Raw genomic sequence first — 13399 nt, forward strand, 5'->3', positions numbered from 1 at the left:
TCTCTCTCTCTCTCTCTCTCTCTCTCTCTCTCTTAACCCGCGTTTCTGTACATTATAGGCCTGTTGGACAGTCCAAGTGACAACCAGAGTTCATCCGTATTATGGAAATTATTAGAAACAAGCTTGGACAAATTTAGGTTATAGGTAACAGAAAACGTGGGATGGCAAAACCTTTCAAGTATGTCCGTTCAAAACAGAACACAAGCGTTAATATCTTGTGAGGATTTTACTACTGTAAACACACTCTTTAATATGTACAGGGGGGTAAACAAAACCACAACTTTTTTCGTAAATATTTTCCTCCACACTGAAGCTTTCGTCTTCAAATTTGAATACAATATTCCTCATTCAAAAATGAATTTGACTGATATTCATTTTACATGATTCCACTAAATAATTCTGCAGTATAATTCGCATAAAAAAACAACCCATTTTTTGCTTTCCCCCCCTTTTTATTACACTACCCACCAGTACGCATTACAACAAAATGTCGTAACAATTGCGTCATGTTGCAATCTACAGCAGTCTAACAGGCCAAGGGAAGTTTGCAGACGTTATTATTTTTCAAATTCCTTTTGTTTATCCAAATCATGGTTCAGTCTGATAAGGAGGAGAGAACATTATTGTCTTGAACATTACCTCTCCACAAAATCACCATCCCTGATATTTCGTAAGTTCCGCACAAGGTACGGGAAGAGTGCTAAAGTGCCATCAAGGCCTTCTTTGATGTTATGGGTAAAAAAATTCAGTCTTTTTGGGTGTATAGAAAATCGACACAAAAAATCTCCAGAAAAAGGCGACCGCTCCAGGTCGAACGCGTACCATTCGAACCCCTCTAAACATTGTCAGGGTGCAGAACTCAGTCGCTGAATCTAATGAGACAACTGTCCGCAGACAATGCCTGCAGCTAGGACTTTCATACACATAGACAGTCCGTATTCTTTAAGCAGATCTTAACTTACGCCCATACCATATTCATGTTAGGCTAACGTTTCGCGAGACTGACCGGGGACAGAGGATAGCAGTGTGTCGGTGGTTCCTCGACAGCCTTGGACAATGCGAGAGTTTCTTAGATGACATCTGGTTCAGAGACGAAGCTCATTTTCAACATTCAGGATATGTACTGGTAAACTAAACAAATGCTGTCTATTGGGCATCCCACCCACCTCCCTACTGTCTCCAGAAGCAACTCCATGCTGAAAGGTGTACAGTGTGGGTGGCTTTAAGCACTCATGGTTTGGTGGGTTCTTTTTTTTTTAAGACGCAGACGGACATGTTGCAACTGTGAACACAGACCACCGGCACTGGGATCGCCAAGACCAGTGGTTCATACAAGATGGGGCTAATCCACACGTTTCTGTCAGATCAATGACATGGCTAGCTGACCACTTTGGAGATCATGTGATCAGTTGCAAAAGTGAACACATTTGGGCTCCGCATTCTCCTGATCTGAATCCTTCAGACTTTTTCTTGTGGGGCTATTTGAAGGACAAGATATTTCAAAACCAGTTTGATAACATTGAAATTATGAAACAAGCAATCCTTGATAAAGTGAGAAACATTTCGCGGGAACTGTGTTTGACTGTCATCGAGCATTTCAAAGGACGCGTTAAAAGATGTTAAGAGTCCAAAGAAGGACATTTGTTTTAAAAATTCCAGAACAAAAATGTTAGTTCTTTTTATTAGTTAAATATTGTTTAATGTCACAAGGTTGGAACAAATAAATGTTATAGAGAAAAAGAAGACAAAAATCAAATAAATCGTCTCATAACTTTCCTTGCGAGAGTGTCTTTCTTAAAGGGGGGGGGGGGGGGGCTACACCCCCAAAATCAAAATTCGGCTAAAAAATCATGGAATTTGAGTTATAGGTATATTTAGCTTCCTCAGCCTCTCCTACAACTATTGCATGACATAATAACCCCCAAAAACCATATTTTTCCCATTCCGGGCATGTTTGTAACAGCCATTTCGTCATAAAGTCAGTATTTTATTTTTCTTTATCGGCCGTTTTCTCAAAATGCGACTTTCCTCTATACTTTTGTGAATAACTCCACCATTTTTCATCCAACCTTCATGAAATTTTCACAGAATAAAGAGAAGAGGTAATTCTAAAAATTTGTATGTTGAATTTTTGATATATGGAATAGATTTTTGTTGGTGGTGTCTGGAGTGTGGATTTTCACGGATTTTTCGCAAACTTGAATGCTACCTCAGAAAAAAATTCATTAAAAATTTTCTAATTCGATTAGGGAAAAAACAACAGACAAATTTTTAGATCTAATGTTTGTGAACACGCATGCAAAAAAACCCAATCAATTTCCATGAGCAATAAGTGCGGTATTCATTACGTAAGACATGTCAATAAAATCCAATATTGCGGCGTATCCATGGAAACAAAACATTTTTTCTCAAATTTGATTGCAGATTTTAAGACTCCTTACTATGCTTGTTATATGTGTGAAATTTGTTAACATTTGGTCCAGTAATAAGCGAGATAGCCTCCAGGTGTAGCCCCCTCCCTCCTCCCTTAAAAATTGGCGCATTTTGCGTTTATGGATATTTTTTTTCTTTATGCTTTTTCTGTTCCGAAAATAAGTTTCTTCTGTATGAATTTCATGTCAAACAAATTTCTTTTGAATGAAGTTTTTCTGTTCCAAATTTCATCTTTCTAGAACAACATTTGCGCGAGATATTTAGAAAAGAAAGTTGTAAAGGTTTTTTTGGGATCACCGTGTATTTCTATTTAGTGTAAGCTACTGTTGTTTTTGTTGTTTTTAAACGTAAAGTAATTTAAGGAAACAAGATTGTTGGCTTAATCGCTAGGAGTCTTGTTTAGTCTCTTTTGAGACAGTGTTTGCTTAAATAGCTTGAACATTTGGGCTTTTACAAAATTCAGTTGCAAGATTCTGCGCGATTTGATGAAGTAGATTAATACAATTTATCAGCTGACTTATGTCAAGGTACCGAAACTCCTACTCAATAAGATTTTCATAGCCTTAAAAAAAGGTACGGTTTGAGTTCAAGCCCAATATTTGCAGCGTGGAATGCATTTCTGAAAGTAACGAAAGCTTTTTTTCAATAATTAAAAGGAAACTTGATATAAAAAAAACAACTGGCCGAAGGTAGCCTGGGATTTTGAAAGGAAACAATTGTTCATTCATTGGCGAGCACCATCTCAATGGATCCACAGTTCTGTGCTGAAACATTTGTTCATCTAGAATTGTAAAGAGACATGCAGAACGCAGCAGATTAAAATTTTTGTGACGGGACAGATATCGACCCCGTTCTTAACTCATCCTCCCTCGTTGTAGCTCGACAGAAATGAAATCCATCATGAATAACTAAAAGGATGGGCCTGTTTTTCTTTGACTACAGGGTTATCTACGCCTTGCGTGACGGAGAAAACACGATGTCGACTTTAAAAAAAATGTTTTTTGTGTGTCTAGATATAAGGGAACACAATTATGTCATGTAAGTATCACTGTATAGAAAAGCTGATATATAGAGCACTGGCGTTTTTATTTCGTTTCACGCAATGGAGAACAGCCCATAAATTACTGAATTAATGATGGTGGTCTTTTTTCTCGTGGAACAAAAATTAACTTTAGCATAATATATCTTACTGAATAACATTACGAATAGATCCAGAGAGGGTGACAGGCTTAGGTGGTTATCTACATCTACACGTTGTTGACAGAAGATGACAGTTGGACCCGGAGAGGGGAAGTTGATTTGATCAGGTGCCTCGAATGCTATGTCGGCTACTAAGCGTAGTTAAGATAATATCAAAATAAAACATTCCGTAAATCAAAGATACCGCTGAGGGCCTCAGATCCACTAGGTAGGGACACTTGACAAGCATGGTTTCCCCGTACCGCATGTATAGAAAAGTTATTTCCTTGTCCATAGAGGGTATGCAATAACAGGGATTAGCTGTAAGTCTTTTATTTGATTCCAGAACAAGTAGAGATGCTCAGGACGACTGTAATTTTAGTGAGTGTTGTCTTTTTTGCCATAAAGGCCAATGTGCAGGGCTCTGTAAAGAAGTGCTCTTGTGATGTGACTACCAAATATTACACCCTGAAAGGATACTCCGCAAGATCTACTGATTACACAGACTTGATATATTGGTCGGACGATTTTTGTGAGTAATCTATCTATCTATCTACCTACCTATCTATCTATATATCTATCTATCTATCTATCTATCTATCTATCTATCTATCTATCTGTCTATCTATCTATCTATCTATCTATCTATCTATCTATCTAACTGTCTATCTATCTATCTATCTGTCTATCTATCTATCGATCTATCTGTAGGTCTGAGTTGGTGTGTTTTCTGCTCTGTATCTACGAATATTAGAAATAATAAGGTGAACAGTTCAAATCTTGAAAATCGTGCACAGAAGTGCCGTAGACTAAAGGTCTATCCTGAAAAGTTCTTTCACTTGCATAGTATGAGAAAATATTCATGGTATTTTATACCCATATAACAAGGCCCTATCGAATAGGTTAAATTGAAGGCCCATCTTCATGACTGTGCGGTAAGCGGTTTTAACTCGTGCATAACATCCCAAGTTCAATGGTTTTTTTCCCAATAAGTTGAATACCTGCTTATATTTTGGTAACTTGACGTGGAACAAACACGTCTGGCTAATGTTGTAACCTTAGAGTATAGGGGTGTGATTTAAAAGTGCGATCAAAATACGTGGCTCAATTTATTGTCAAATATTTCTCCAACTGTATAATATAGACTCAAACTTTTGTATAGATCAACTTCTTTTAACACGACATGTTAACTTTATTCTACAAAATTCCTTAATAAACACTGAAAATAAAAACCCAATGAGTAGTTCTTAAACATTTTAAAAGGTTTACTTCTCATGACCTCGGGCAAAAATATTGCTTTTAAAAGCAAGTCAGTCCTTTGTTCTAGTTGCGACACAGTGCATATTGAACGCATGTTTTGAGAACCTTTCCTTTAGTGCAAAGAGTGTTCACACTATTTTTTAAAAACTAAGTTTTACAGTGCCATTTGTTAGCAGTGACATAGGCTCTATGTGTATTGAAAATGTGTTTGAAAAACGGGAAATGCTATGAACACTCCAATTTTCCGCTTGGAAATTAATGATTTAAAAAAAAAATGTTGCCTCAATTGTTGTGGAAAAATTGTGTTAAGACAAATTGATACAAACTGCTCTGCTAAGTCTTAGTATGGTGGACATTGATTCTCCTGTTCAAAAGATATTTGAGGAACAGACCTTGACGTTCATAGCCCTCCCATTTTGCTCTATATTCGGTAATCCTCAACAATGTTGCTGTCTCCAGTTGCCCTAGATTTAAGACGTTTTGAAGAAAAAAAACTATTATCGTTTTTTTGGGGGTGTTTTTTTTTGGTAAGTGTTTTGCGGCGCCCGCAACTGCATAAGGTTAAATGAACGCACGAGACGCATGAAACTTGTTCAGTTGGTAGGAAATTGGAATTTTGCCCGGGTGGCTGCCGGAGCCTACTCTTATCAATTTTAGACCACCGAGGGATCTTTAAGGTGCGCAACTTGCTCAAGAGCCCTCAGAGATTTTTCGCCCTTGTCCGAGAAGGTTAGGTGTAGATCTTTTCTACTAGACGATCAGGGGTGTGGCTGAACGACAGCAGTAAAAAGTAAGAAGGTGCCATGGAGTCGCAGTAGAAATTCTGCAGAAAGAGTCAGGAGTCCAGAGGAGGGGGAAAAGGATGCGAGGGAGTGGGGGCAGAAAGAGGAGACGAAAGCAGACGACAGAACATTGCTAGAGAGTTGTTTCGGTCGCTACCCGGATTCGAACCCTGGACCTTTGAATGAGAGGCCAACACCTTAACTTCTAGGCCACCAGAGCCCCATTAATTATCTGTACTGTCACAGGCTGACAAAGATTGTTATTGGTTTTATGAAAGGCTGCTCAGTGAAGAGGTTGTGCAAATTTCTAAGTTGATGTCTGTCTGGTTGGACTATGCAAGTAAGCAAACTCCTGTGTTAACCCCATTGTATAAATGTGTGTGTGTGTGTGTTTTTGTGTGTGTGTGTGAGAGAGAGGTAGCGTCGTGAAATCAGAATACACACACAAACACACAGACACTCACACACACACACACACACACACACACACACACACACACACACACACACACACACACACACACACACACACACACACACACACATATATATATATATATATATATATATATATATATATATATATAATATATATGTATATATTTATTACACAACAGGAAAAATTACAATGACCAAGCATCGTTATTACGAAGCGCCAGAACACATACACGTAATATTGCTTTTTTTGTTATAAAACTGAATCACCTGTATACCTGTTTGTCTGGTCTCATTCTGTAAGGGTCCAGCTTGAAGGAGTGCGTACATCAGTGCGAGAGTTGTTGCGGCGTGGTGCTGTATAGTGAATCTCGCGGAGTTTGCGAGACTAACTCTCTGGATATCACTGATAGTAAGCTTGATTTCGAAAAGGATGACTTCTCCCTCATCCTGTATCGAGAGCAAGGTATGTTTTATTCTTTTCATTTTTCAGTAGAGGATTTATAAAATATTATCACAATTACAGTCATAGCAATAAGAATGACAGTGCTTGCTGTAGGATGATGGCTAATCAGCCAAGTATTTAAGACTAATCTGAATAGAAGTCTGGTGGTTTATCCCTCCCACATAGCAAGGTGATCAGAGGCAGAGGAGTTAATTGCATCCAGATCCAGCATAATTTACTGTTGTAGTTTTTTATATAACTTAAATATGTGTCTTACGAAAACGCAGCTGTTTATTGGTCAGATTGTTTCTTCAAGTTATGAAAAATACTGTCCTGTTTGAAGGTTCTACATTGAATAGTTTTTACATTAGTTTAATTGTCTGGCTGAAATGTATTCTAGCATAATCATTTCCTTTAGTATTTATATCCTCGGGCAAGGCTCAAAATTAAGTCAACGTTAATAAGAGGTGTCCTCTTTGAGGGTTTAGAAATACTACGTTGCATTGTCTTGAATGCTCATATGATTTCCCGAAATCCACGTCCGTCCTGTTCATTCCTCAATAACTTTTCGGTCCATTAGTAGATATGCAGTATTTCACTAGTTAGACACATATAGCTACAATTCACATATTCCATCTCTGCCAATTGTCAAGTACCCATCTGCATCACAGCGATTGAAAGAAATAGGATTAAGTATATTCTCTAAGGGTACAACGTCTTGCCTGATCTAACCGGGATTTGAACTCAAAACCTTAAAAAATGATACGTCAAACTCATTACCGTTGGATCAGGACGTTCCTGAATTGACACTTGGTTGTGTTCAACGAGTTTTCAATTTTTCAGAATTTTCAAGTAGATCAAATAACGAACTTCTTTTCTGGAACGCGCTTCTTCAGACCAAAAATACCCATACTCAATAAATAATGCTTTTGAAACCCACTTCTATTCCCAGTCTGAATTCTGACATATCACAACACTACAGACAGATCACGGTTTCCAATTATAATTCTGTTAATATATACGTAATAGCAAAGATCGTACATAACAAGATAGTTCACTCCTCTCTTCAGTCTGTTTGTCAGTCTGTCTGTGAGCCAATTTTAAAAAGTGTTCCGAAAGCTGGTGGGGCCCTCTTCGAAAAAGTTCGGACTTTGCCAACAGAGTTACCCTACGTGTGTGACCCCTCCCCCCAACACCCCCCCCCCCCCCCCGCCCCCAGAAAAACAGCGAAACTAAGAGACTGCTATTCTTCTTCTTCTTCTGGAGAAACCAAAGACTGCAGCGCCATCTGAACCAATGCACTGACTTCCGAGGACAATTTTTTGGCTGAGTGAACAATCTTGTTACGTACGATCTTTGTTAATAGCATGCAATATTACATGTACCAGAGTATATCACAAGCCCGAACACACAGTCCTCCAAGCAGAAGGTGGTCTTCAGAGCATTTGCTGGCATCGGGAAGTCTGTGTACGAGAGATGGACAGAGACAGGAGTTAACGACGACTTTCCGGTCACAGCACCTTCTGGTTGTCTCAACCTGAGTCCGGACTTGCCTCCCTGCGACAAACACTACCGGAGTGCTATACTAGACAACTGGCCAAGCGATATCAAAACGGTAAAAAAAAACAACAACTAGATCTATTGTAACTGGAGGTAGTCATGGAAGTGACCTGATAATGTGATAACTTGCTCACATACAGACAATAGAATTAAAAACAAAAACAAAAATAAAAACAAAAACACACAAAAAAACCGTATCACGACGTTGTCAAACCAGGCATTCCTCAAAATAATGAAATCGAAAAATGTACTTTTTCGTCTTTTGAACAATTCATTATAATTTGTTTGGTTTTAACTCAACACTGTTGTTGCCCGTTTAAAAATACATTTCTATGTAAATTCCACCGAAAACCATTGATCAAAGGCACACCAAAAATGTGAGCCTGAAGGGTTTAATGACGTTAAAACTTTGGAATTCACCAAACTTAAGCCGCCATTTTCTCGTAGATTTTTATCTCTGACGCCAGGTTACCCCCACCTCCTTCAATCGAAAAAATATCTCTATTTCTATTCAATGTAGCTACATAGTTCTGTCATCAAAAACATTACGCGTGAATAGACTTTAAGATGTTACAAATAACTCCGTATCAACATTGTCATAACGTGATTAAAACAGCTGTCGCAACAAGAACAAAAAGTACCAACACAAACATTTCTCGGAGCTTTGATTTCCAAAGGTACTTTAGCATTTAACGATAAGAAAATAGATAACTTTAATTGTGTGCCCTTTAGTGTGTATAGGTGAATGATATTAATGAGCGAAAGGTAAATTTTTAAAACACGTAGTGGAAAGAGGCACTCAGTTTACAAAGCATAGTAAATGCTCACAACTTGTACAAATGTATGTGGTTCTGTGGATACAATCTCAACAGCCTTCCCGATTTTATGTGTAGAATAGTAAAGAAAAGTACCAAACAACGTAATCAAGAAACTGGTAAAGCAGTCTCTACTACGACCATCTCTTCTTTCCTGTATGACAGTTCTATAGATAATCTATTTATCTATCTATCTATAATTACGTCCAGCCACTCCTCTCTTTAGAACACATACGAATAACCTCACCTCACGCCTACGCCATTATGAGATACGTATCGTCTCTATTCTCTTTCAGGTATATATCCATATGTATAAAGACGGCGCCCACAAGAAAGAATTTTCCTTCTACGCAGTTCATAGTAGAGCAAACACTTGGCTGAGAATTGGATTTGGAAGCGACAGCGATGAATACTACAGTATTTCGGGGTACGTCAAACTCTAGAATATTACTCTGTTCTATTCTTTTAGAGAGAGAAAGAGAAAGGAGGTGGAGGGAGAGAGAGGAAGAAAGAGAGAGAGAGAGAGAGAGAGAGAGAGAATAAAGCAAAAAGGAAGAGAACATCGTCCCCACATGTTTGAAAAGCTTATCATAACTTTCTCTATTTTGAGAATGTTTTAGCATCAGGCAATAATTGCTTACTGTTTGCGAATACTTGATCTATTTTTGTAACCTTTTGCACGTAATTTCAAGTAAATGAAAAGGGGCATGGACTCGACACGTGTATTGTTTAGGCCTACGTGCAACGGGAAGGCGATATATTATGACACAGAACTTTGAAAAAAAAACATGTACGGTTCTTGGTTGATGCTATGGAAAACGTTTGAATAAAGCTATGTTCATTACTGATATTAAATAACGATAAATGTTCGTTTTGTTTAATTTGAACGAAGAAAAGCATATCGACACAATACTTGTGGTTTAGTATTAGGAAAAGCTTAGAAAAAACTACACATAAAAAATAGAGAGGTATGGCCTACCAGTGGCACCCTCCTACCACGTCCTTGATAAGGTTCAAAGCTCTACAAATAAACATCCTTTCAGTTACTTTGAAGGTTGGAATCATAGTGACAAAACGGAACGCCGACCAGAGAAAAATAGAATCAGAGGACAATAAACGGCTTCGGTCCTCAAACTTTTGTGTGTGGTCAATAAATGTCTAATGTATAGCCACCTGAGGTCCATGGGTCAATGTTTGTCACTATGATATAGGATGGTGGCTCACCCATTAGTTTACGAACTTGGCATTTAACGCTGAGGATTGAGATTCGGATCTCTTGGGGATCTGAACTTCCTTCCTCCTCCTTATTGAAATAATTGTATTCCTCCTGATCCTGCTTTCTTTTTTGGTGAACGGAACTGGGAAAGGGTGGGGGCTTCGAAAAAAAAATCCCTGCCTGGTAGAGCGTTTAAGTTTAGCAACAACAATAACCAACATTACAGCAACAACAACTTGTGAAAGGGACCGAAGCAAAGAAGCGATTTTATTACTTTTAAAATCAACAATAACAGCAATAGCAATAATGACAACAATATCACAGGGAGGTGAACGGCACTCACATCCAAAGACGATTCTACTACTTGCCTTCTGATTATGAATGTGGTCAGCAATCTGGATACTTCTTCGTATTTGACTCAACGTCCCACGACGAGTGCGCTGCGTCCTGGAAGGATCAAGGGTTCCCTGTGTTTATCTGGAAACTGGGTGGCTCAGCGTGTAAGTTAAAGAACTGTATGGCATGTTGTCGTTTGTTTTAAAGTAGGTATTTTTATTCCCCCGTCAACACAGTTTAGATCTTTTAGGAGGCGGACTTGGACCATGTCTGTCTTAGCCAACTTGGGCTGAGATGAATAAATTAATGTCTCAGCAGAAAGACCAAGATAATCGAGAAAAAGTTTCCACACACGGGACCTGAACTCAAGTCTTATGCATGTGATGGTGTAGCAAAGGCATGCACCGGCATTCATGGACTACGTGAAGTTGGCTTCAGTAGCCAGTTGCAAATCAGGCATGTACTAGAATAGACTGGTTTTTATTTTCAGGACGGTTTGGACTGAGGATAATTTTTTTTATATAACTGAGAATATTTCCAATGAGGCATATTTTTTGTTCATTTTTACTTGAAAACAATTTACATGTCAAGAGTAAACTCCATAAAATAGTATTTGTGAAGCATCGTGGTGAAACCCGGCGCTCGTCGAAATAAAAACATTGAAAAAACTCATATTGTTCCTTCGTTTGGGCACTTTAAATCGAGTTTTTAGGGGGCTTAAGGGGGGGGGGGGGGGTTACACCTGGAGACTATCTCGCATATTACTGAACCGAATTTTACCAAATTTCACACATATAACAAGCATAGTAAGGAGTCTTAAAATCTGCAATCAAATTTGAGAAAAAAGTTTCGTTTCCATGGATACGCCACCATATTGGATTTTATTGACGTCTTACGTAATGAATACCGCACTTATCGCTCATGGAAATTGATTGTTTTTTTTGCATGCGTGTTCACAAACATTAGATCCAAAAAATTTATGTTATTGTTTGCGAAAAATCCGTGAAAATCCACACTCCAGACACCACCAACAAAAATCTATTCCACATATCAAAAATTCAACAAAGAAATTGGTAGTATTACCTCTTTTCTACATTCTGTGAAAATTTCATGAAGATTGGATGAAAAATGGTGGAGTTATTTAAAAAAGTATAGAGAAAAGTCGCATTTTGAGAAAACGGCCGATAAAGAAAAATAAAATATTGACTTTATGAGGAAATGGCGGTTACAAACATGCCCAGTATGGGAGAAAATAAGGTTTTGGGGGGTTCTTATGCCATGATATAGTTGTAGGAGAGGCTGGGAAAGCTAAAAATGCCTACAACTCAAATTCCATGATTTTGAGCCGAATTTTGGGGGTGTAGCCCCCCCCCCCCCCCCTTAACATCTTTTTTGTCTTTTAGAAAAGGCATTTCCATGCACAATTTACTGGAAATAAGGTTGACCAAGGGCACAAAAAAATGTAGATTTACAGTTTCCAAGGACACTTAAGCGTTGGAAGTAACCAAATTGTGGCGCCATTTTCTCGTTAATTTTAGCCTCACTTCTATAAACTGCAGATTTATGGACTTCTATTTAAAATACATTTTAATATGCATTCTTTTTCATCAAAAGCAAAAAAAAATGGCTTGGGTAAGCTTTAAGATTGTACCAACGCCTCCATCCAAACAACTGTCGAGCGCCTGATTCCCCCGTTTCGTGACACATCATTTGTTTTCTGCCTAAAGTGTGAGAGTTTACAGTAGAAGCTTGTAACCTACATCACGATCTGTCTGTCTATCCACAGTGTATGAGTCAGCTGATGTGTTTGAGATCGCCATCGAGACCTACGATCAAGACTCGGGGCCGTAGAATTGCTGATCTACAACCTTCACATGTAGTCAAAGTTCACTTCCGGCTGACTACTTTTCTCTTATTCGATATTCCGTGTTCATTTTTCATTTTAAATCTGTGTAACTTTCATTGCGTTCCATTCCTTCACTTTCATTGTTTTTCTCCAACTTCTCTGAAGCTGTCAGTTCTATTCAGTCTGGCCTTCACCTTAGCAGAAATCCTTCTTTAAAACTGTCCTGCTAATCTGTAAAGAAATTATTCAACCCCCCCAATCCTAACTCAATCCAGTGATAAATATCTAAATGAAAAAGGTATTTACACAATATAAAATACTCTTTTTTGTGGAAACTGTGTTAAAAGACACTCACAAAACATTTTTCAAATTATGTTATTGATATGTATGTCGTTTATAAATTTTGCTCTTTTCACAAAATTTTCTTGCGAATACACTGCGTAGTATGCTTTATGTGCTGTGGACTAATGGTATTAAACACTGAATAAAATACTTACTTAACTACCAGTTTGTTGACCTTTACCTGAAATGTCTTATTTTTCCACATCTTATGCCTAATTGCCAATTTCACATTCGCCCTCACTCTACACTTTTAAGTTCTCCTTAACCTTTCATCATTGTGAGGTTACTTTTTGGCGGGATCTCCGAATTTAACAGCCAACTCTGATAGGGCCGTGCTTGATGAACAAAGAGCCTTAAAAGCTCCCAAAAGCAATTAAAGTTCAGAACACTCTATATCTGATTCGGAATAGGGCCATCCGGTCAGTACTATAGCATGATAAAAACTGTGTTTCTTTCTGTGATCGTAAATCACTGTGAATATAACTATCACGCCAGTATTAATTTTGACTCAATGTGGCTCATTCAGGTTGTTTGTGGCTTTGGTGCAGCTTACCCAGCCTCTCTGTTGTATAAGTAAAATACAAACTCAAACAGTGATACGTACTTATTCGAATTTTAGAAAATGAAAAACTTGCTCGAGCCAGAATCAAGCTCACCTTTTTTTCGGGGAACATAGAAGAGCTTCACAATTCTACCTTAGCAGGCGATACACATTCTTCGATATGTCCCCCAGTAAGCTAGGATATTACA

General features: G+C 38.2%; 1 protein-coding gene across 1 annotated transcript; it reads left to right on the forward strand.

Annotated features, from left to right (window-relative positions):
* The first annotated feature begins 5217 nt into the window (after nucleotides 1–5217).
* LOC118478291 lies at nucleotides 5218–12558 on the forward strand. The gene is made up of 6 exons (XM_035971611.1): nucleotides 5218–5302; nucleotides 6394–6555; nucleotides 7923–8149; nucleotides 9206–9336; nucleotides 10450–10625; nucleotides 12248–12558. Exons 1-6 carry the CDS (start codon nucleotides 5218–5220, stop codon nucleotides 12310–12312), a joined length of 846 nt encoding a protein of 281 aa, XP_035827504.1. The 3' UTR covers nucleotides 12313–12558.
* Nucleotides 12559–13399: the final 841 nt, after the last annotated feature.

The sequence above is a fragment of the Aplysia californica genome, unplaced genomic scaffold, assembly GCF_000002075.1.
Source record: "Aplysia californica isolate F4 #8 unplaced genomic scaffold, AplCal3.0 scaffold00471, whole genome shotgun sequence".
NCBI classification, from domain to species: domain Eukaryota; kingdom Metazoa; phylum Mollusca; class Gastropoda; order Aplysiida; family Aplysiidae; genus Aplysia; species Aplysia californica.